The 25868-nt window shown below is 41.8% G+C and overlaps 1 protein-coding gene across 1 annotated transcript in view; it reads right to left on the bottom strand.

The window, feature by feature from the left end:
• Window positions 1-16281, bottom strand: part of Ccdc112 (coiled-coil domain containing 112) — a 29133-nt gene extending 12852 nt beyond the window's left edge. Inside the window, exons 1-2 of the mRNA XM_041660165.1 lie at window positions 16051-16281; window positions 4171-4292 (exon numbers count right to left, since the gene is read on the bottom strand). Of these exons, the coding sequence (XP_041516099.1) occupies window positions 4171-4292; window positions 16051-16167 (239 nt within the window). The 5' untranslated portion in view covers window positions 16168-16281. The remainder of the gene's footprint in view (window positions 1-4170; window positions 4293-16050) is intronic.
• Window positions 16282-25868: the final 9587 nt, after the last annotated feature.

The raw sequence follows: 25868 nt of genomic DNA, 5'->3' as shown, positions 1-25868 counted from the left end.
GAGAGGAACACAAACCAGGAGACAATTAATTAAAAGATCATTGAAAAAAACAGCTCAAGGACACAGTATTGCAAACCATTCCCTGTCTTCAGTGGGACCAATCATGTGATGCAGTGGGCTCTACTCCAGAACATCACTGCTCAGGAGAAACACAGCTTCCAGGTGCTGAAGACAGCAGAGAAGAGCCCTGCATATTTCCCAGCAGCTTCAGCGCAAACTGTGGATTTGGTGTGGAAAACTGATCTGACTCCAGGTTAGACCCACAGGCGCTCACTCAGGAAGCTCCACATCTCCTAGCAGAAGCTACGGACCAGGGTCAGGACCAGACACAGGCATGTAGAGGTCAGGACCAGACACAGGCATGTAGAGGTCAGGACCAGACACAGGCATGTAGAGTTGCACACCCCATAGCAAAAGCTACAGGTCCAGGCAAGAGTCACATGCAGACACAGGACAATACCTGACTCTCAGGCAAGAGGCACATGCAGACACAGGACAATACCTGACTCTCAGGCAAGAGGCACATGCAGACACAGGACAATACCTGACTCTCAGGCAAGAGGCACATGCAGACACAGGACAATACCTGACTCTCAGGCAAGAGGCACATGCAGACACAGGACAATACCTGACTCTCAGAAAAGGACTTGAGATAGAGCCACCAGCCCCAAATACCAGTCCCACAGAGGGAAATGACACTTCAACCCTTTTATGGCTTAGTTTCTCTCCACTGAACAATGCAAATGCCACCATTGAAAGAAAAAAGGGGAGTGGAATTTTAAAAAGAAAAAAGTTCTAAAAGGAAGAAACGAAGGAAGGAAGGAAGGAAGGAAGGAAGGAAGGAAAGAAGAAGAGAGAGACAAGGAAAGAATCAACCAACAAACTAACACCAGATGCACAGGTCCCAGTAGAGAAACAACACAAAAACTGTGAGTCCCTCCAGAAATCACTGGTCTCCTAAGAATGGCACCTACTGCAAATATCCTGAAAGAACATTCAGACAAAGTATCCTAAAGAATGAGGATGCTCAAACAACTCAGAGAAGACACGACTGTGCTCTAAAAGGGCAAAAACAGAGCTGAACGTCATTCCAAGACATGAAAATGTAATTCAACAAAGAGAATTGCTGAAGAAAACACAAACTGAAAATAAAAATGCTTTAAATAACAATCTTATATAAAAAAAAAAAAACAACTCAGTGGAAATCCCAGCCAGAATAGATCATGGAGAAAACAGAAAATTGGGGCTAGAAGATAACATGCAGAAATTGGATTACTCAATGAAGGTGAATGATCAATTAAAAAAAAATGAATAAAATGGGGGGGGGGCGCTCTGAGACACCATCAAAATACCCAACCTTTGGATCATGGGCATAGAAAAAGAAGAAGGCATAGAGAATATTTTCAATAAATTTATAGGAGAAAATTTCCCAAACCTGGAGAAAGAGAAGCCCATCTATATACAAGAGACTATAAAAACTCAGAAGAAACTAGAAAAAAAATTCCTTGTTCATATTATAATTAAAAATCACAAAACAATTAAAAGGTATAAAAGCTGCAACATGAAAAGGTCAAGTCACTTATAAAGGTAGACCTATTAGAATAATAGCTGATCTTTAACAGAAACTTCAAAGCCAGGTTGTTACAATTAAGAAATTGTTTTGTGCCGGGCGGTGGTGGCGCACGCCTTTAATCCCAGCACTCGGGAGGCAGAGGCAGGCGGATCTCTGTGAGTTCGAGACCAGCCTGGTCTACAAGAGCTAGTTCCAGGACAGGCTCCAAAACCACAGAGAAACCCTGTCTCGAAAAACCAAAAAAAAAAAAAAAAAAAAAAAAAAAAAAAAAAAAAAAAAAAAAAAAAAAAAAAGAAATTGTTTTGAGTTTCAGAAGAGACTTTGGACTTTTAAACAGTATTGATACTGTGAAAGACCCTGAGACTTTTGAAATTAGACTAAATGTATTTTGCATTATATGACCACAAGCCCATGGGGACCATGGAGTAAAAGTAGTGATCTGAATAAGAATGGACCCAAGCTCATGTATTTGGATATTCGATTCAGTTAGTGGAACAATCTGAGAAGGATCAGGAGGTGTAATGTCATTGGAAGTGGTGTGTCACTAGGGGAAGGCTTTGTGGCTTCATAGAATTTGTGCCTTTCTAAGAGTGCTCTCTCTCTCTCTCTCTCTCTCTCTCTCTCTCTCTCTCTCTGCTTCCTACAAGATATGAGTTCTCTGCCTGCCTTGCTGTTGCTATCTTCCTTGCGATGATGATCACAGCCTATGACCCTCTCAAACCGTAAGTAGCCTTGGTCATGGTGTCTTATCAAAGCAATAAAACTAACTAAGACACTGTGCTGACTAGTTTTAGGTCAATTTGACACAAGCTAATCATCTGAGAAAAGGGAATCTCAATTGAGAAAATGCCTCCATGAGACTGTGCTGCAGGACATTTTCTAAGTAATTAGTGTGAGAAGGCCCAATCCATCGTGGCCTGAGCTAGTGGTCCTGGATTTGATAAGAAAGCAGGATAAACAAGTCAGAGGGAACAAACCAGGAAGCAGCGCTCCTCTTTGGTCTCTGTAGCAGTTCCCACCTCCAGGTTCTAGCTGCTTGAGTTTCTTCTCCATTTGATGGTGAACAGTGATGTGGAAGTATAAGCCAGATAAAACCTCTCCTCCCCAAGTTACTTTGGTCATGGTGTTTCATTACAGCAATACTAACCCTAACTAGGACAGACAACATACTATTTACTCGGAGAGAAACAAAGGATTCAGTAATCTAACCCAGCTATGGACCCTGTGATCTGCAGTAAGAATTAGCCTGGGAGACATGACCACTGATACAGTAGTGGGATCATAAAGTAGTAACCGACTACTTTATGATTGTACTTAAAGCCCTCTCCATAAGACAGAACTCATGCCTGGTACTGCTCACTAGGCCAAAGCCCGTGATTGGCTATATCACAGGCCCTATAGGAGAACCTGATGCTATTATTCTAAATGGACATAGTATTGCACTGCCCAGGCCAAGTTCTTACCTTCCTACTCATAAGTCAGTCTATCAACCCTGACCAAGAAGCTTTTTTTATTTTCAGTAAGGAGATACTGATACAGAGACCCACAAGTGCTCAGATGTAAATGGAACATCAACCTTTCCCCCCAAGGCTTGGGGATCTCTGAGGAAGAAGTAGGGGAGATATTATAAATGCTAGAAGTAGAAGATGTCTTCAGTGAAACATTAACTGCTGACATGACATGGACATTGCACATATGAACTCAGAACACTGACTGCTTATACGACACATGTATAATATCAAGCCACTCAACATCCCCGCCTGTCATGAATGATGTCCCACCTCTAGCTGAAAAACCATTGGCAACTTGTGGCTCCTGGAGGAGGCGGGTGAAGTTTTTCCCAGGATGTAGGTCCTGGAAAGTTACCCATGCTTCAATAGATGATCCTATACCCATGCATACAGAGCAACACTATGTGAACTCAGTATGTTGAAAAAGAGAGAGCGCAAGAAATCACATGTTGTAGGGCGGGGAAAATAGTGGGGAGGCAGGAACTAAAGGGAAGGGTTAGCCCTACATCAATCATTTACCAACTTCATAACCTGTGAGAAGATACTTAGAGACTTATTCTCTATAATCTTCACTTAAAAATGTTCATAAAGGCCGGGCGGCGGTGGCGCACACCTTTAATCCCAGCACTCGGGAGGCAGAGGCAGGCGGATCTCTGTGAGTTGGAGACCAAACCTGGTCTACAAGAGTTAGTTCCAGGACAGGCTCCAAAACCACAGAGAAACACTGTCTCGAAAAACCAAAAAAAAAAAAAAAAAAAGTTCATAAAGTACCTACCTAAACTATAGAATAAAATATATTCAATCTGTTATTTGATATATAAAATATAGACATTATTTTGTTTTCTTAAAATACACTAATATAAATGATAAAAATAAAACAATTAATTATAAGTGAAAACTTTCAGTTATAATTAATTTCTGTTACATAGACTGCCTGTGCATCTCACACCTCCCTCCTTCTTTTTGTTGTTTGTCAAGAAGTTTCCTAACAATGTGAGGCTGGGGACTGTGGAGTTATATTGATTTTACATTGTTCATAATAAAATGGCTAGTGATATTATTTGAAGACAATATTCTCATACTCACTGATTCTTTAATTTTTCTGCTGTGCGTATGAATTCTGCTTTCTTCATCCGACTAACTTTCTGCTTCCAGTTCGGAAGCTGAGAAGGACGAATTCCACCGGAAGTACTAAAGCTGCCATCATTCTGCATAAAGAAGAAAAGAATCACCAGTGATAAAAGTGTCAAGAGATGTCGAGAGAAATAAAGCATCAACAGTTTTCTGGGGCTAATCGTATGGTCAATCTAGATTCTTTACAAACATACTTTGTGAGCTGGAGAGATGGCTCAGTGGCTAAGAGCACTTAGCGCTCTTACGGAGTACCTAGGTTCAGTTCCCAGCACCCACTTGACATCTTGTAACTGTCTGTAACTCTAATTCCAGTTCCGATACCCTCTTCTGGCCTCTGCAGGGACCAGACATACACATGGTTTACATCCAGACTTGCAGGCAAATATTCATACAGATAAAATAAAAATATACTCTAGAGACAAAAGAAATTCTATCCTAAAATGCTAAATTGAGTGTGAAATAGTGTATTAAGGGATTATTTACAAAAAGGATGTAATCTATTCACAAGTCACTTCTCATCTATAAACTGAACACTGTGATTGACAGGTGGCAGCAGGGAAGGATGACGCTCTACTAGCATGGCACAGCATCGTCAAATCTTGAGGAAAACAGATTTAAAGAGAAAAGAATAAACCATAAAAAGCAGGCAAAACCAAAAAACAAACAACAACAACAACAAAAAATAAAAACCCAGAAACTGGGATAAATAGAAAAGAAATAAAGGGGCTGAGGTGGAGAGGCTTGTATTTTCTGTTAGAACACCCCCAAGGGTCTATTTGAAAGACTCACATCAAAGGAAAAAGGGAGACAGCCATTGCACAATCAGATGGGAGGGTGTTAGGTCAAGGGATTAGCTATGCAAATTCTGAGGGCCAGAAAGACTGGCTAGCAGAGAAAAGACAATTTAGGCAAAAGATTAGTAAAGGTGGTTAGAGATGAGAGTAGACAGGCAAGCATGCACCAGATACATAGATGTTTTAGTCACGGGGGCTGTTACTGAAGTGTATCTGTGCTGTTCAATGTAAGAGATGGCAACTGCAGGGCATCAGTCAGGAAAGGAAGCTGACACATAGGGAGATTACACAGACAGGGTCTCAAAGGGAGAGAACCCTATCTCCAAAACAAAGGAGAAATCCAGCTTTTTTCAGCCTTATTAGAATGCAAATGTGCTTTCATCATTAATAAATGGTAAAATTATGTGTAGACCAAATAATTGTTTAAAAACAAATTTCTTAATGATTTATCAGTAAATGATTTGCCGGCCTGTTTTATAAACCTACCCACCTTCTCACTCAGGGATGAGGGAGATTTTAAGAGCGCATGCTGCTCAGGCAGAAGACCTAAATTCAGTTCCCAGCATCCACAAAGGGAGGCTCACAACAGCCTGTAACTCCAGCTCGAGGAGGTCCCAGGCCTCTGGCCTCATGTGTATGTGCCCACATCCCTACCCCACCTCCACATACACATACTTAAAAATAAAATAAATCTTGACAAGAAACTTCTCAGGTAGTGGGATAGATGCGAAGAAAATGCCTGGGGAGTCCTGCCGTGCGTAGTTCTTAAAGAGCCTGTGTCGGGCTGTTTTTTGGACATAATGAACTGGCAGGGAGTGTGTTGATGGAGCGAGGCACAAGAAGCAGGGAGAGTCATGAGGAAGCTGGTGAAGGCGTGCAGGCCGGGTGTGAGAGGGTAACAACAGCCTGGGCCAGGAGAAGGACACAGGAAAGGTAAAGTGTATCTGGAAGGTAGTTATGACCAAGAGGAGCTGCCGAGAAACGGGGTGAGAGAAGAGGGGAAGCAAACAAGGCTTGACATTTCTAGGAGCAAGAACGGAGATTTAAAATCAGAGTTCATATACCATAAGACATTACTTATTAAGTGTTGACAATTCAGTAATCTTTCTAGATATTTATGAAGTTATGCAACGCCACCACTGTCTTGCTCTAGAATATTTTTGTCATGTCAAAATAAATGCAGAGCTATAGCAGTCTCTCCCTCATGGCTTCTCTCAGCTCCTGGTCTTCTAACTCTAGGAGTTTGATTATTTCCATCAATGGGCTTATATAACATATAGTCTTTGTTGTAAGGCTTCTTTCACTTAGCATAATGCTTTAAGATTTGCTCAAATTATTCTATGGATCTATATCTCATCTGTTTTGCGTGGGTATGTGTGCAGTATATACATGGTCTCATGTCTGAATGCATTCATATGTGTGTGGAGGTCAGAGGTCAGTGACTGGTGTTTTCTACTGGTCTCCATGTTAATTTCTGAGACAAGGTCACTCGTTGAATTTAGCTCACTGGCCGCCTGGCCCCCGGGATCCTCCTGGCTTTGCTCTAGCAGCCCTACAGCTAGTCATGCACTGCCATGCCTGGCTTCCACACGGGAGCTGGAGAATCCAAACTCAGGTTCTCATGCTTATGCTAGAAGCACTTTCCTACTGAGCCATCTGCCTAGCCCACCTTATACTTTAACAGCTGAATTAATTTTGTATTATATGGACTTATCTTCCATTTTCCTACTCATCACCCATCACCTGATGAACAACTGGGTTATTACTACTCTCTTGCCAATATGAATCGTTACTATAGATATTCTATACAAGTTGGGTTTTTTTTTTGTTTGGTTGGGGGTTTTTGTTGTTGTTGTTTTGTTTTGTTTTTGTTTTTCTAGACAGGGTTTCTCTGTAGCTTTGGAGCCTGTCCTGAAACTAGCTCTTGTGGACTAGGCTGGCCTTGAACTCACAGAGATCCTCCTGCCTCTGCCTCCCAAGTGTTGGGATTAAAGACATGCACCACCACTGCCCAGCTCTATGTAAGCTTTAATGTAAAAACATTTTAAATTTTGTTACACATTTAGCTATAGAATTTTGGTGTCATAAGGTAATTTTTTACCCTTCTCATTTTAAAACAAATTGCCTCTTTATTGTTGATTTGGAATCATTCTTTATGCATTCTTCCCTTACTTCATATTCATATGTGACTGACAGCTGTCTCCACTCCGAGTCCTCTATTCGCTTCCTTTATAATGCCAATGATTCAAAACATTGTGAGGTATTTTCACAGTAACTGCTTCATTTTACATTCCCACCAGCAATATGTGTTGCTTCTAATTTCTCTGCATCCTCACCAACACTTACTGTTGCTTGTCCTTTCCACTGCAGCCATCTTAATTGGCATATAGCAGTACCTCACAATGCTTTTTATCTGGGGTCCTGGGGATCAAACTCAGGGCCTTGTGTGTGAGGGACAAACACTCCAGGACAGAGTTACACATACACAGCCCCCCTCGGAGCGACTTTGATTAGTCTGTGATGACCGGGGATGTTGGGCATCTCTTCGTCACCTTTTAAGGGAAGTCTATTCACCACTATTCTCTTTGTTTTAGTTTTTGGCAGAAAATGCAGGATTTTCTAATTAAGTTGTAAGCAATGGAAGAGGCCATATAAGAAAAGTAACCTGTTAAACAATGTGTTTTCCTACTGTTCTACTTTTATTTGACAGGATGCACACTCCATTCATGAATTGTAAATAAAAGCCAATTCAACAGCTAAGCTAAATTTTTGCTCTTTAACATATATTTTAGACATAGAACCTTGATCAACACATCATTTCCAGTATTTTCCTCCCATTCTCTGACTTGTCATTCTTTTCACACACAAAACACACACACTTCTGGTGCTAACACGCTAAGCACATTCTTAACCACTGAGCTAGCCCTCAGCCCCTTCACTTTCTTGAAAAGAGGAACAAGAGTTAACTCTGATGGAGTCCATCTGCTCTTCCTAGCGCTCCAGCTGCTTTTCCTTCGTGTGTCACACAGAACGAACGGTCACCCAATTGAAGGTCAGAAAGACTTGCGCCTGGTCGAGCTTCTAACACCAAAGTCTCTGATCTAGTCTTCGTTAATTCACGTACACAGCACGGGTAGAAACTGAACTGCTGTGTGATCATCCAACAGTTGAAAGACCTTTCCTTATAGTGCTTCTGCTGAGACTCCACTGCCCACAAACAGATCTGGTTTTCAGCTCTCAGTGAACCTTCTGTTCAGCCTGAAGCCAGTATCACCTTTGGTTATGGTAATGGTATGTTTACAGTAGCCTGAAGCAATTTGAAATTGAGACTTATGAGCAATTGAACAGTATTCTTAATTTTTTTTTTTACTATTTTAGATACCTTGCATTCTTCCACATGAATTTTCAATGTTGTTTTTAGTTAACTAGGGTTGTCTGTTTATCTGGTGTGTGACCGGATCTCTCACTGAGTCTGGATCTAGATTGGTGACTAGCAAACCCCAGAAGCTCTGTCTCTGTCCTCCATAGTGCTAGGTTATAAGTATACATCGCTGGTCATCTCAGACTAATCAACGCCGCTCTGAGGGGGGCTGTGTATGTGTAACGGAGTGTTTGTCTCACACACCCAGCTTTTTATAGGAGTGCTGGAGACTTGAACTCAGATCCTCATGCTTGTGCAGCAACACTCTGACCAACTGAGCCATCTCCCCAGCCACCGTAGAGCTTTCCCAGAATTAATGTTTATCATTCATCATTATATAGTTATCTGCCATGTGACTAAATGCTCTCCTCCCACACACGCCACCATTAATCAAGTTGTTATAAAGCTCTAGCCTTCATGAAATGTTGAACAGATGCAGCCATCTCTTCTTAGCCTCAAGGCCCTAGTTCCAGCAGCAGCAAGAAGACTGAAACATGCTCAGGAGTTCTCATGTTTTTCTGGTGGAAAGCCAAACCAGAAACTGAAGTAGAGACCATGGAGGAACGCTGCTTACTGGCTTACTCAAGACTCAGGGTCAGTTATCTTTCTTGTATTTGCCTAAGTATGGCACTGCCAACAGTGGTCTGGACCCTTCTTCATCAATTAACAATCAAGAAAATGCCCTCACAGACAAGCCCAAAGGCCAATCTGATGAAAGCAATTCTTTGACTGAGCTTCCATCTTCTGGGATATGTCGAGGTTTGTGTCAGATGTCCAGTGGGATCTGCCTAATGCTTGAATTAGAAGCAGAACCTGGCATCAGCCACACAATGCTGTCGGCAGGCATAGAGACTACAAGAGTTACAGGGTCAATGAGATTACAGGGAAAAGCCTAGGAGGACAGGCAAGATGTAACAGAGACTGATTCCCTTCCTTGAGTCCATGGAGAGGAAGGTATGAAGCTTTGATGTTGAAGCCTAGGCTATAAGAAAGACTCAAGGATGCTGCACAGATGACAGTTAATGTTTAGCCTTCTGGCTTTCAGTCTAGCTTCGGTCCTGTTCCTCACTCCATTCCCCCATTATTCCCCTTTGGAATGGGAATGGCCATTCTGTTCCACTGTATGGTTAAAGCAATTTTTTTTTACTAAATAGGCTCACAGCTAACAGATTGTCCCAAGTCTCAACAGACCATGGAGTTCAACTTTTGAACAATATTGAAACTCCTGAGGCTGGACTAAACGCATTTTGCATTATAAGATGGATGAGCATTTTGAGGGCCAGGAGAAGAGGAATGGGACAGTTTGAATCTGAAATGGCTCCAATAGGCTCATGTTTTGAATGCTTGTTCACTAGACGGTGACACTATTTGGAGAAGCTGTGGCGTATTTAGGAGGCAGGAGCTGGTGAAGTGGGTCACTAGGGCAGGTATCTGAAGATCATGGCCTGGACTCTAGCTGCTACTTCACACTGGGCTTCTTGGTCTTTCATAGTGGGAATGATTTCTATCATAGTTTCATCATTATGAACTGACCCACTCAATGGTGTTGTATTTATTGTCATCATCATCTCTGTGTTTTCCAGACAGTGTAATCTGTGTTGACCTAGATTCAAGTTTACTAATTTTTTTTTCTTCCAACTAAACCTGGGGTGGGGTGGGCCTCTCTGGTGCTGGTGAAGCTTTTAGTTCTTGCACTTTTTAAATCCCCAAATTTGGTTTAATTTTTTAAATATCTCTCTCTCTCACTCTCTCTCTTTCTGTGTGTGTGTGTGTGTGTGTGTATGTGTGTGCTCCATTTAGTGAGATATCAATCTCATACTTTTTTCTTTTTACTTCTTTAGGCATGTTTTTCTTTAGTTCTTTGAGTAGAAGTGATTAAGGCTGTGCATGCAGTACATCTGTAGTCCCAGCTCCTAGCTGCTCTGGAGGCCAGAGCAGGATACTTGAATTCAGTTTTAAATCAGCTTGGGCAATACAGCACATCTCCATCTCAAAGTAAACAAACAAACAAAGACCCGGCATAATTTCTATAAAGCCTGTACAGCACACTCTATATCTGGTCTTCCTGTTTAATGCTTTATTCCTTCCTAGATGTAAATTTCTTTCTTTATTTTATTATTTTATCACATGTGAATTTATTTCTTTACAGTTCATAATTTTATGTTAAGAAATGGACACAATATAATGTGGCAAATCCAAAATTGAGGCTTCTGTGGTTTGTTTTGTGTTTAGCCAATTATGAACTAATTTTGTGAAGCTTTTATCTTTGTCTCATGTGGCACCATAACCTCTGCTCAGCTAGCTTAGCCGTCAGCGAACAGCTGAGTAGAGACTCTCGGGGATACTGAGAGCCAAGGAGTTCTTTTGTCCTTTTGGGAAAAGGAGGATCAGTCTCCTGCAGCAGCATGTGATCAACACTCAACCAGCAGTTTGCACTCCGTCTCAGCCTTTCCCTCTGCCAGCATGGAACTCCAGTCAGATGAAGATGAAAACCTTCTCGGGTCCTTCTTTCTGCTTCCTGTCACTACTACAACAAACAAATCAGAAACGCACACACTAGTGACTAAAACACAACAAACTTCATCTCTTACAGTTCTGTAAATCAGGTCTCAGCCAAGCTGTGAACCTAGAGAATATCACACTAAGTATAACACACCAAACAGAGGGACAAATACCACATGGTCTTATTAAATGGAGATTCTTCAGCAAAGTTGATTTCATAGAAAAAGATAATAGAACAATGGTGACAGAGACTGGAGGAAGGAGAGGAAGGGAATGAGTAGCTGCTGGTCAGCTGTACTGCTCCATATGTGGGCAGCAGCATCATTCTACGGGCTGGTGTCTGGGGCCAAATCCCAGAATTCCTCCTTCCCTGCTTCCTGACCAGGGACACAATGTGACTAGCTGCCTCACATCCCCACTGGCATTTCCCCTCCTCAGTAAATCTTCTCCCTTCAATTATGAAACCCAAATAAACATCCCCTCCACTTCTGGCCAGGTGTTTTGTCAAAGCAATGAGAGCCACCTACTACATGAGGAAACTTTGAGTTTTGTTCAATAAGTTGATTCAAGTTAAAAGAAAATTTCCAAATATCTGACTACCAAAACAAAATGATGGAATGGCTACATGATTTAATAATTCTATACTATATTCATTTATCAGTTGAGCCACATAAGTATGTAATTTGTTCACTATTGTATGAACTGAAGGTATCTGCAGGGTTTGTTCCTTCTGGAAGCTTCCGGGGAGAGCCCACTTCCATTTTGCAGCTTTGAGAGGTTGCCTTCCCTCCTCAGTTCATGACCCTTTCCTCACACAACTGCTCTCTTGCTTACGTCATCACACTTCCTGCCACTAGCTCTGGTTTCCCTGCCTATTGTAAAGGGACCCTTGGGGTCACACTGGGTCCACTCAGAGAACCCAGGATAATCTTCCCGTTTTATGGTATTATATCACATCTGCCAAGTCTCCTATGATGCAGTTATACACTCACAGGTACTGGAAATTAAGATGCGCAGAGCCTTGAAGAACATTATTCAGCTTTACATAGCTGGCCACACACATAGCTCTGTACATGTGCAGGACTTTTTATGGGAAATTCATTTTGAAAATCATTTAAAATCAGAGAATTCTGAAATGTACATTCTGTTTTAATTTTTAAACATTTTTAAAATTATGTGTGTGGGGGGAGAGGGAGAGAGGGAGGGAGGGAGAGAGAATGAATGAATGAATGAATGAATGAATTTGTATGTAGGTGCCCTCAGAGGCCAGAAGAGGGCATCAGTTCCCCTGGAGTTGGAGTTAGAGGTGGTTGCATACCACCAACATAGGTGCCAGGAGCCAAATTCTGGTCCTCCAGAAAACTAGCTCTGCCCCACTGAGCCATTGCCTAGGTCCCATAGAGTGAAGTTATTATTGAGGGACTATCTCAGTCAGTTGAAAGACGTAAAATTCAGGTCGTTAGAGAGAAGTCCACTGGAACCAAAACAAAAGGCCTAGAGCCCTGTCTCTGGGTAACACTTGGTTCAAAACCACTAGTATGACACTGTTAGATTCTTCAAAAGGGGGGACTGTCAAGGTGGCAGTCAGCAGGTGAAGTTCTTGCTATGCTGCATGCGCTCCTTGTGGTACTCACGCGCTTTCTCTCTCTCTCTCTCTCTCTCTCTCTCTCTCTCTCTCTCTCTCACACACACACACACACACACACACACAATAATAAAGTTCTGCAATATTTTAAAGGCATAATTCAGTAATTTAAATGGCTAAAAGAACAGTTGCTAGGAACAAACAGGAAATCTGAGAAAAGTAGCAAGCCTTGAAAGGTGCTGGGGACGCTATTCCTAAAGAGATGTGAGCAGAAGCCTGGTAAGTCTAATAGCCCAAAGCAAGGACAACTGCTGACGTCCACCTTGGTGAACTGATGGGTTTACTGGGGTTACTTAGAAAAGTATGGGTGAGGGGTGACTTACATAAGAAATGACTCAAGGACCGCTGCATCACCAAAGACCACCCAGCACGGGTGACAGTTCACCAAAGTTGGAGACCTGAAGCCCACTGCACAACATGCAGGCAGGCAGCTCAGTGGGACAGTGACTTTTCCAGGCAGTGCAGCTGGTCTCTGCTTCTTCCAGGGTACTTCTCCCACCTACCTCCTCTAGGAACCTGGGCTAGCCTCAGAGTGTCTCTCAGCAGCCCTTCCTGCTTATATAAGCTTAGGGAGGGAGGGCCCTAGTGCATTTCGTCAACTTCAGGTACTTCTTGAAGCTTTTGGGTTGTCTACTTCCTGCTTCTTAAGTAGCCTTTCTTTAGAACATCTGGGGTCTCTCTTTTTTTTTTTTTTAAGATTTACTTTTATTTTACATGTATGGGTATTCTGATTGCATATATGTCTGTGCACCACGTATATGACTGCCTCTGCTGTCTGCAGAGGTCAGAGAATTCTGAAATGTACATTCTGCTTTAATTTTTAAACATTTTTAAAATTATGTGGGGGGGGGAGAGGGAGAGATCATGGATCTCATGGTACTGGAGGCACAGATGGTTGTGTCAGCATAGGGGTGCTGAAAATCAAACCCATGTCCTCTTGAAAAACAAGTGCTCTTAACCTTTGAACTATCTTTGCAGCCCATCTCTGGAATTTTAAAAATCTTCCAAGCAGGATGCAATGTTTTACCTTCCTTTAGAATATTGTGAGGCTTAATGAGTTTCCCTCAAGGAGGGAGTGTTGTATTTTAGAGGAAACTACAATACACTTAAAAAGCTATTGAGGAAATAGGAACATATAATACAGAAATACTAAAAAGCACAGATAATTTTACTTTTCATAATAGGTGAGAAATGAGTAACATTCCCTAGCCTAACGACTGTGCACACAGTACTCTATGTGACACCAGAGATCACACTCTCCCTGCATGAACACAGGACAGAGACCATATGAACCAGCGAGAAGAGGAACCTCACAGCAGCTAGATTTGGACATCAAGCCTCTGTCAGAGTGAGGACCTTCATTCCTGTTGTTTAAGTCACCCCATCTGTGGTTTTTGCTAGGGGAACTCGGCCGACAGGAACTTTAGGTCTTTAGGTAGAGATTTCTAATATCATGAGACTATGATAAAAATGATCTCTTCTCCAGAAAACATGTGTGGTTTTAGGGTTAGGACGGATACTCGTCAATCATCTGACAAATATTGAAGCTCAGCGTTAGGGGGGCGGGGTTTGTATGTGCCAGCGTGTCTCTGTGTGTGTGTGTGTGTGTGTGTGTGTGTGTATGTGTGTGTGTGTGTGTGTGTGTGTGTGTGTGTAGATATTAGGAGGGGTATGAAGAACTGACAACACATGAACTTGTCCGAAATATCACAACATAACTTTTTCACATGTGTATGCTGGATGTGTTGGTACACATACATGAGGAAGTTGGTGGTTGACATCAGCTGCCTTTCTTAATTGCTCTTCACCTTATTATATTGATTTATTTATTTTGATGGATAACGGAGCTCACTGGTTTGGCTAGGCTGGCTGGCCAAAAAGCCCCAGGTCTCCAGCACCACGATTGCAGGTGCATGTTGTAGCACCCAACCATGAACTCAGGTCTTCAAAGTTATGTAGCCAGCACTTCACCAAGGGAGCCATCTTCCCAGTCCCTACTTTAACTTAAGAAAAAAAAAAAAAACTTACTATTCTTGAGAAATTCTACTTCATCATTGCTGTGAGGCATATATTTTAGAGTTTTTCAATCTCAGTACACTGACATTGTCGAACAGGTCATTTTTCAGTGGGGAACTGTCTTCCGGTCTCTACTCTCTACTAGGTGCTAGCAGTAATAGGGGTTTGTAGTAGTACCACATCCTGCCCGTTGTGACAACCAAAGATGTCTCCAGGGATTGCTAAACATCATAGAGTGAAATAGTCGCACAGGACTTTCTGCTCCAAGCCCTGTAAAGCAAATACAACCACTGCAAATGACCAGGGCGGAATCAGGATAGTGCACGCCAGTAGGAGTATAAGGAAGCTGGGTACACCAGCATGTAAAACATGGCATACAGATGTAGGTGAGGAAATCATACTCAACTACAATATGGCAGAAAGTTTTCATGGAAAAGACGTTCAACATGATTAAACCACTGGAATCAGACCATTTTTTTTTATTTTTGGTATTTTGTTTGTTTTGTTTTTAAGAAAAGTTCTCATTGTGCAGCCCATACTGCCCTCTAACTCTTGACATTCTCACCTCTGCCTCCTGAATGCTGAAATTACAGGAATGCACCACAATCAAATGGTCAGGCATTTAAAAAATATACTTAAGAAAATTTTACATAATCTATTTTAAATTTTTATTTTCTATTCCCCTTAAAATATAAGTTATTTTGGGAGCTATATAGATAGAGAGAACGGGGAGAAAAGCAAAGGATGTGTGAGAAAATCTTTCCTAAATGGAATTTCCTTAACTTGATGCTAGAAAGAACACCGTATTCCCACAGAAAAGGAAGGTGGAGCCAGACCTCGGCACACAGTAGCTTTCCTTCACGTCTGGACTGAACCACGTTATTAGTAAGTGCCTACTATCTCGAAGGCACCGTCTTGGACACACAACAGGCGCAGTCCTTGGTGCTAGGAATACAACAGTGACTAAAGCTTCTGAAAATGTCTACCCTCCTGGCACTTACATTTTCATGGAGGCAGAAATATAATATAAAAACAGGTATAAAATATGGAACAGAGCCTGTGGTGTTAAGTGCTATATACAGAGAAAAACTGAAGCAGAAAAAGGGGTCTGATCGTCTGAACGAAAGACTCCCATTCCACCCAGCAGAGATGGGATCCTTAGGACCCCCCATCTTGGTAAACACCTTTCTTGCACCGATGCAGTCAACGGATCCAATTTCTTGGTGCTCAGACTCTCTCCAAGCTAGCTTGGAGCCCTGGGTCACTGCCGACTTAAATACCCAGAGCTCCCATCACCAGCTCCCATTTTTGAAGAAAGGGAGTCCTATCACACGGCGCGAGGAAGCGGCGGCCCGAGCTTCCACTGAGGCCCGACCCCAGCGCCGCACGGTCCGGGCTCTAAGTGCCATCAAACGCCAGGCTCGCCCGAGCAAGGCCCGAGCCTCCGCCGTTACCTGTTGCGGCGTCGGCGCCGCTCCCACGCCGGTCCCCGCAGGCGCGCCCGCCCCCGCCACCGCCCCGGCAACCGCCGTGGCCGCCGCCGCCACCACCACGGTCGTCAGGGCCGCCATGTTTGCTCGCCGAGACTCCCGCGCCTGTGCGCGGGTTCGGCTCCAGTGGGCGCTCACCCACGCTCCGCGGACGGCTCCGAACCGCTGGACCACTAGGGCGGAGCGCGGAGCCGACCCCGCCTAGCCGGAGGGGTGTGGCTTGTCGGGGGCGTGGCTTGACGGGGAGGGCAGCTCGAGGGCGTGGCTTGTTAGGGCGTGGCTTTGTGGGGCGGGCAACGAGGGCGTAGCTTAGCGGGGCGTGGCTGTGTATGGGGCGGGCAGGACAGGCTTAAAGGCGGAGCTCGGAAGGGGCGGGGCCAACGCCGGTCGTGGGTTGAAGATGAGGATGCTGGACCCGATTTAGGGGGGCATGGTGGACTTGGCATGGTGTGGCGCAGAGCGCCTCTATTCAGTTTTGTATTATATGAGCTTTATTAGCACTGGTGCCTATTCTGTTCGCCCACACCCATAGCTGTTGAGAAATGTATCATCTTCCTTTAAATTGTATTCGTGTTATACGAACATATGTGTTTTTCATACGATAGTACTGTTTTCTATGTCCGTAAGTGCCGGTGAAACTTACTGAAGGATAAAGCATATCTTTGAATTCTAGGGATACATGTTATTCTATATTTTCATAGAAAGACCATTCTGCGCAGAAGCAGGTATCAGAGCCAGGAACACCATAACTGCTTCCTAGGACTTATTTCTAAGATAAAAGATTCCTAAGACTTTGTGTAGAAAGTTGAGAAAAATGGATCTTCTCAGAAGCAACCAGTGGCAATGGACCTAATGTCTATACATTCTTCTGCTCCTCATTTAAGTGAATGCATTCGCCGTTCTAGCTCCTGCTGTAGCTCCTCCCAGGAGAAATTCTAGATCTGGGGAATTCTTCGTTGAGTTCCACTGGCAAGAGTCTTCCTCTCACGTCTTTCTCGGAGGGAATATAAACAAGTAAACAAGCGCTGCATTTAAGTATAAGCACCTTGGCAACCCTAGTGGGGGTGCTTTCCTATGCATTTCTGTTTCATCGCCACAAATAGCTAGGTTTAGCTATAGAGTGCAAGTTTCGTCTCCATTTCAAGGATGAAGTTAAGGAAGATTAGTCAGCCTAGGAAGAGACCAGGATACAAACTCGGGCTCCTGACTCCAGAAAATATAGGAGGAACCTATAACAGGTAAGACGCCTGTGCATCTCCAAAGGTGTGGATTTGGCCTTCATCTATATTGCAAAGAAGATTATTACATACAAAGATTATTTTGAATAAGGTTTGACAAAATTTCTGCGAAGGACATTGCTGATGACTGGGTCTAGAACCTTCTAAGTCAGCAGCTGCAGACAGAAAACTAAGCCTAGGGACAAAGGAAATTGTTTCGTTTGGGGCGTTTATAGAAGGAGGTGTATATCAGCCCTTAGAGCTGCTGCCTGGCAGTCTAGTAACGAGAGGGACATAACAGTTCAGTTTGTCAAAAAGGAGGTTGTGGGCCATCATGATGAAAGCAGAGCCAATGGGTGGTGGAGAACAAAGCCTGCTTGAGTCAGTTGAAGATTTAGGAGGACAGGTGATCTCAGTGTTGAGGTGGTAGCCATAAGAGAGACTTTGTTGTTTGTTTGTTTTAGTCAGAACTAGTAGAGAGCATTTACATACTGCTGTAAATGACCCAATAAAGAGCAGAAATTTGATGCTGCAGAAAAGAACAGCAACCCACACCATGGGAAAGAATGGAGCCCAGGAACACGCAAGGTTTGCTCATAGACCCATGCTTGGCTAGTTTCTACGTATAACCCAGGACCACCTGCCCAGGGAATAGTACTGCCCACAGTAACTGGGGTCTCCTACATTAATTAAAAGTCAAGAATTCCCCTCAGACGTGCCCACAGACCAGTCTGATGTGGACACTTCCTCTCTCAGATGACCCTAGGCTGTATCAAGTTGACAAAGCTACCAAGGACACATCTTTGGCATGTATTGTAATTCTGTGACCATACCACTTAATAATTCCATCCTAGATTATAAACATGAGTCCATTGCTTCCAAAGGAGTTTCGGACAGTAATCTGAGAGTTATTGATTTTACAGTTAGCTAGAACAATAAGCCCAAATACCATCTACATAATTAAATATACAGAAAACTGCTCAGAGATGTCAGCTCCTAGGTAAAACAAAAGAAAACTCCTTTCCACTAAAATATTCTTGTCTGAGAATTTTAAATCGAAGCCACATCCTCTTTATAAATGCACAAGAATTTGCACACTGAGAAAATGATATCCATGTTTGGTGGTGGAAGCCAGTAATCACTCTAGTTAACATACTGAGGCAGATGGATTATGAATTCCAAGACAACTTGGGCTAATATACCAAGACTTGTTTAAAGAAAAAGCAAAAACAGAAAGGGCAAGGTGTTAGGAAAGACCAGCAATGTTGGAAAGTTTTCAAGTGTAATATAGTAATGTAAAAAACTGGACAGGCTATCCTCTGAGCAGCTATGGCTTATCTCCCCTCCTCTCCTTTCTCCTTCCCTTCCTCTTTCTGAAAGTCATCTTAATTTCTTTCTCTACTCCCTTTCTCTCCTTTCCTTGTTTCCTGTGTCTGTTGTTCCATCTCCTACTTCTACAAGATTGACTCACGGGTTTCTATTACATAAGTGAGAACATACGTCATTTGTCTTTCTGTGTCTGGCATGTTTCACTCAGCATATTGTTTCCCAGTTCCATCCATGTTGGTCCAAATTACAGGATTTCATTCTTTTATATGATGAGGAGTAATAATCCCATTCTATAAATATACCTTCCTTTGTTTCTCCATCCATCCACTGAAGGGCATCTAGATTGGTTCTGGCTAATGTGGATGCTGCCGCGGGTGCAAGTATCTGTTGTTAAAAAAAGACTGTTTTCTTTGGATATGAATCTAGTAGTATTCACTATGTCGATGAACAGAAGGTAGAGATAGCTCCTCACTCAGTGCCTATTTTAGTCTTTCTTAGTGTGCCAAATATTACCACAGAGGTAGAATGTTTAGAATGTTTACCTCCAAGGATTCTTTGCAGCTGGGGTTCTTAAAATAGATTGTTTTCAGATTGGATAAATGTAAACTGTGCAAACTGTGATTTCAGAACACCTAAGTAAGGTAAGAGGTAATACCTGAAGCATCCATTCTAGTTATGCAGAGCGAGACTCTGGGACTGACAGGTGCTGTAACGTCTTACTGATCCAGAGGTAACAGATAAGAAGGTGTGTTCCTTCTGAAAGGTGTGGCAGCAGGTTCTCATTTTTTGTTCCTTTTATTGAAAATAGATTTCCCCTCACATAATATGTCCTGATTACAATTTCTCTTCCCTCCTCAGCTCTCAGTTCCTCCCCACCTCCCCTCTCACCCATGTCCATTCTCACTAGAAAACAAATAGGCTTCTTAGGGATGGTAATAAAATATAATAAGATAAAACAAAAACTTACACATTGGAATTGAACAAAACAAACAAAAGGAAAAGAGCCCAAGAGAAGGCAGAAGAGACAGAGACCCACTTAATTGCATACTCAGAAACCCCATAAAAACACCAAACTGGAAGCCATAATGTATGTGCAAAGGACCCGGTGCAGACCCATGCAGACCCTGTGTGTGCTGCCTCAGTCTCTGTGAGTTCATATGTGCTTTGATCAGGTTGGCTTAGAAGGCCTTGCTTTCTTGGTGTCTTTTATTCCCTCTGGCTCTTACACTCTTTCTGCCTCCTCATCCACAGGGTTCCCTGAGCTCTGAAGAGAGAGATTTGATGGAGAAATCCCCTTTAGGGCGGAGTGTTCCAAGGTCTCTCATTCTCTGCATAATGTCTGGTTGTGGTCTCTGTATTTGTTTCCATCTCCTGCAGGAGGAAGCTCCTCTGGGTTTTTACCGTTCTCTATTTCTGTTTATCTTTTTTTTCCTTCTTATTCTGTGTCTGGCTGTGTGGCTAAGTAGCTGGCCCTGGCATCCTCCTCTCCTTCTTTTTTCACTCCTCCTCCTTTTTGTTCTTTCATTCTATTTATTCTCTCTGCCTGGCAGCCCCGCCAATCACTCTCCTGCCTTAGCTATTAGCCTTTCAACTCTTTATCAGATCAATGAGGCACAGTAACACAGCTTCACAGAGTTAAAGAAATGCAGCATGAAAGAGTGCAACACATCTTTGCATCATTAAACACATGTTCCACAGTAGAAACAAATGTAACACATCTTCAACTAATCTTCCACAGCATGCGGCTATATTCCTAGAGCAGTGCCTTAGACAGCCATCAGCAGAGGAGCTTCCTACATGTTCTGTGATATGTTGCTCTTTTGGAGGGCCCACCACCCAGCTCCCAAATAAATCACACAAGGAGCTTTATTCTTCGTTAGAAATGCTCGGCCTTAGCTTGGCTTTTTTCTGGCCAGCTTTTTTAACTTAAATTATTCCAACTACCTTTTGCCTCTGGGCTTTTTCCTTCTCTTACTTCTGTGTATCTTACTTTCACTCTTACTTCATAGCTGGGCGGCTGGGCGGCTGGGCAGCTGGGCGGCTGGCCCCTAACATCCTCCTCCCTTGGTTCTCTCATTGCACCTCCTTCTTCTCTCTCCCAGATCTCTCCTATTTATGCTCTCTGCCTGCCAGCCCAGCCTACCCTCGCTTCCACCTTGCTATTGGCCATTCAACTCTTTATTAGACCATTATTAGGTGTTTGAGATAGGCAAAGAATCACAGCTTCACAGAGTTAAACAAACAAAAGTAACACATCTTAAAATAACGCTCCCCAGCATTTTCTTTTTTTTAATTTCTAAACAAAACTGAAAAGTTTTAACTTTAACATAGCAAGACTATAAATATACAATACAATAAAATAAAATAAATATAAAATACATTAAATATCCAGTAAAGATTACATTCACGATGTACTGAATTCCAATTCATTTGTGTTTGGTAAATTTAAAGAAAATACTCTATAATCTATCTTATCTTAGTAAATCCAAATTTTATACCTAACTTACTTTTTATCATATCTAAGGAAAACTGCAACTATAACTATCTAGTCTTCAACTCCACCAAAGGTACTAGAAGGATATATTATTGAAGTAAACAAATGTGCATTGCAAACGACTTCCAAAATCTCTAGAAATGACAGAGACATCTGACTGCCTGGACAGTTCCCCGAAGTTCCTTTGCAACATTGAAGCATCCATCTTCAGTCTATGGGCCCATAGTATCTGGCAGACTTTTCAATGAAGCAGGATATTAGAAAGTCTGTCCTGCCTGTACTGGCAGTTTGTCAGTCACTTTCTTCTGTGTCCTGCAGAATGTCTGGCAGTTTCTTCTAGAAAGCAGTTTTTCATAGTCTTTGTATCCTTGGGAAACTCAGACAAGATTCTCATAGGGTACCAAGAGAAATTAGAAGGTATCAGCTAAACAAAAGATGGATCGGGAATCTGGAGCCAGACCAGGTGGGGTTCCTCCCACATCTCCCGGGATCAAACCAGATCCAAATCAACCTAGAACAAAACAACAGCCTCTTGTTTCCTATGGAAACCAAAGTAGAACTGCTTCTCCAAAGCATTTTTGATTTCCACTTGACAAATACATTTTTTGACATTTTTAAAGTTAAGGCATTCCTAAAGTATATATGTTGGTTTATTTAAAGTCCCTCTTCCAATTCCAGGTTTCTTAGCAGCTGCCCTTTGTGTTATGCCCAAATGCACAAAGTCCCCCAAAGGCCAACAAGGAGACCGAGTCTCGTATGTCAAAGCAAGAGCCTTTATTTTATGCAAGTTTGCAAACACCGTCTCTCCGCATGTCCAACATATTGAAATAAATGGAGAACCCCGAGCTCAGAGTTGGGTTTTTATAGTAGTAAAGGTGGGGGTGAGGGATTTCTGAGGTTCAGGACCCCTAATTGGCTGACATTTGTTTGGGGTGTCCTGGTGAGTGTGTGCTGGCAGAGGATCCTATCTACAGAGGTTGGAATGTTAGTCATTTCCTTTGGATAGTCTGTTCTTGGGTGGTGCTCAGGTAATCTTAGTTTATCATCCTTCCTGCAACCAAATATTGCTTCAGGGTAAACTACTGAGACTCAGGCCTCTGTTAAACTTATAGATGGCTAAGTCCTACACTGGTAGGTGATAATGGTTGGAAGTAAAGAACTTCCTTTGGGTATTCTGTTCATATTGAGCTTATCATGGCTGGCTCCTACACTTTGCTTTTTAGCAATCAAAAAGTTCAAAATCAACACAATATTACAGATCCCATGTGTGTTTCCCATTTTATATGGCTTTTTTTTCTTTTACTCTTACTGTCTCTTTAAAGATTTTATTTTTTAAAAAAATGATTTATCTCTTTATATAACTTCCTATAGCCATTTTCTTTCTTTCGTAAGCCTCCCCACATTGAAAAGCACACTGGAACCTATTTAGAGGTTTTCTGTCTGGACCGCCTCCACGTGCTCGATAGGCTAACTCTATCCATTCTTGGGTCGGGTGGTGAAAGTCAGGCCTAAAGCTTACAGCCAAGTCGGAGGTACGGCATTAGGGACAGCATGCAACCTTCCAAGAGCTGTAGAATGCCAGTGCTTGTGCTGTGGCTGGAATTTTTACTTTATTTTTTGTTAATGTACTGGCCGCTCAAGGGTCCACCAGCAGGCATAAATTCTTTTGTGTGTGTGTGGTTTTTATTGAGTTACACATTTTTCTCTGCTCCCTTCCCTTCCTCCACTACTCAAGGGCTCACCAGCAGGCATAAATTCTTAAAGGAGCTATCAACCTTTTTTTTTTTTCCAACTTTCTCAGGCCCTACATGGAAATATGGGCCCACAATGGTTTGCCAAACTATTGTACTATGTTTTACTTTTTTGGCTCTTTTGGGGGACCTACCACCCAGTTCCCAAATAAATGACACATGGAGCCTTATTCTTAGGAATGCCTGACCTTCGCTTCGCTTGGTTCTTGCCAGCTTTTCCTAAATTATCCCTTTTGTCTCTGGGCTTTTTTCCTTTTCTTCCACTCTTACTCTATGGCTGCGTGACTGGGTGGCTGGCCCCTATGTCCTCCTCCCCTTGTTCTCTCATTGCTCCTCCTTCCCCTCTCTCTCTCTCTCTCTCTCTCTCTCTCTCTCTCTCTCTCAGATCTCTCCTTCTCTTTGTCCTCTCTGCCTGTAAGCCCAGCCTATCCTTGCTTCCATCTCACTACTGGCCATTCAGCTATTTATCAGACCACCAGGTGTTTTAGACAGGCAAAGAATCACAGCTTCACAGAGTTAAACAAATGCAGCATAAACAACAGCAACACACCTTAAAATAATATTCCCCAACACCTACAGTTCTTTTATCATCCAGGATTGTTTAATGTGTCCTGTATTTCTTGTATTTCCAGATGAAGTTGAGAACTGTCCTTTCAAGATCTGTGAAAAAAAAATGTGTTGGAATTTTGATTGGGATTGGCATTGAATCCGTAGATTGTTTTTGGTAGGGTGGTCATTTTTACTTTATTAGTTCTACTGATCCAAAAGCACAGAAGAGCTTTCCATCTTCTGATATATTCTTTAATTTCTTTCTTTGATATCTGAAAGTTTTTATTATGCAAGTCTTTCATTTGCTTGATTAGAATTTCCCTGGTCCCTTTGCCATTTGTATATAGAAGAGCTACTTATTTATATGAGTTAATTTTGTGTCCAGCTATTTTGCTGAAAGTGTTTATCAGCTGTAGGAGTTTTCCGTGGAATTTTTCTAGCCACTTATATATCCTATCATATCATCTGCAAATAAAGATACTTTGACTTCTTCCTTTCCAATTTGTATCCCCTTGATATCATTCTGTTTTCTTATTTTTCTAGCTAAGTCTTCAGATATTATATTGAATAGGTATAGAGAGAGTGGACAACCTTGTCTTGTTCCTGATTTTAATGGAATTGCTTTGAGTTTCTCTCTATTTAAATTGATTCTGTGTGCTAGCTTGCTGTAAACTGTCTTTATTATGCCGATAAATGTCCCTTGTATCCCTAATCTCTCTAGGACCTGAAAGTATCAGGGTGTTGAATTTTGTCAAAGGCCTTTTCTGCATTTAATTTAACACGTGGTTTTTGTCTCTCAGTTAGTATATGGTAGATTACATTTACAAATTTATGAATGCTGAACCATCCCTGCATCTCTGGGATAAATATCTACTTGGTCATGAAGGATGATCTTTTTGATGTGTTCTTGGATTCAGTTTGCAAGTATTTTTATTGATAATTTTTGCATCTATGTTTATAAGGGAAAGTAGTCTGTAATTTTCTTTCTTTGGGTCTTTATGTGACTTGGATATCAGGGTAATGTGGCCTCATAAAATACAGTGGGAAATGTTCCCTTGGTTTCTATTTTGTGAAATAATTGGAGGAGTTAGCATTAACTTCTTTGAAAGTCTGGTAGAATTCTGTGCTAAAACCATCTGGCTTGACTTTTTTGGTGAGACCTTTAATGACTGCTTCTGTTTCACTAACGTTTATATCTGTTTAAATTGCCTATCTGATCTTGATTTAAGTTTGATAAGTGGTTTATATCAAGAAAATTATGTTTCTTTTAGATATTCCAATTTGGTGGAATACAGGTTTTTAAAGTATGTCCTTACGATTCTCTGGATTTCCTCAGTATCCATTGTCATATATACCTACCCCCTTTTCATGCTCAATTCTGCTAATTTGGAGAGTCTCCCTCTACCTTTCAGTTAGTTTGGATAAGGATTTGTCAATTTTTATTCATTTTCCTCAAAGAACCAACTCTTTGTTTCATTGATTCTTTGTATTATTTTTATTATTCTTTTTCTTTTTTTATTGATTTCAGCTGTGAATTAGATTATTTCTTGCCATCTACTCCTTTTGGTTGTGATCTCTTCTTTCTGTTCTAGAGATTTCCCATGTCCTGCTAAGTCACTAGTATGAGATCTTTCCAAATTTTTTTATGTAGGCACTAGTGCTTTGGCCTTCATTGTGTCCCATAAGTTTGGGTATGTTGTGTTTTCATTTTCATTCAACTCTACAAAGTTTTTAGTTTCTTTATTAATTTCTGTCTTGACCCTTTTTTCATTCAGTAGTGAGTTGTTGAGTGTCCATGGGCTTATAAGTTTTCTGTTGTTCCTATTGTTGATGCTATATAACTTTAATCCATGATAGTCAAGTAGGGTGTAGGGTGTTATTTCAATTTTCCTGTATCTATTGAGACTTGCTTTGTTTCTGAGAATGTAGTCAGTTTAGGACCAAGTTCTGTGAAGGTCTTTTGTGTTTGGGTGAAGTGTTCTGTAAATACGTTAGGGCAATTTGGTTTATGTCAGTTAGTTCCAGCATTCTCTGTTTAGTTTTTGTCTGGATGACACATTGGCAAGAGTGGGGGTATTTAAGTCTCTCGCAGTCAGTATGAGAGGGTGAATATGTAGTTTAAGCTGTAGCAGTATGTCTTTTACAAACACAGTTACTGTTAAGTTTAGTACATAGATGTTAAGAATTGTAATGTCCTCTTGGTGGATTTTTTCCTTTGATGAGTATGTAATGTTCTTCCCTATCTCTTCTAATTACTTTTGGTTTAAAGTCTATTTTGTCATATATTAAAATGGCCACACCAGCTTGCTTCTTTACATTTGCAAATGCATTTGCTGGGGAATACCTTTCTTCATCCTTTTATCCTGAGATGATGTCTATCGTTTATGCTAAGGTATATTTCTTGGATGCAGCACAAGGGTGGATCCTATTATTGCATCCATT

The sequence above is a fragment of the Microtus oregoni genome, unplaced genomic scaffold, assembly GCF_018167655.1.
Source record: "Microtus oregoni isolate MIOR12 unplaced genomic scaffold, Mior012 000011F_ref0000422, whole genome shotgun sequence".
Classification (NCBI taxonomy): domain Eukaryota; kingdom Metazoa; phylum Chordata; class Mammalia; order Rodentia; family Cricetidae; genus Microtus; species Microtus oregoni.
This window is presented reverse-complemented; position numbering and strand designations above follow the sequence as displayed.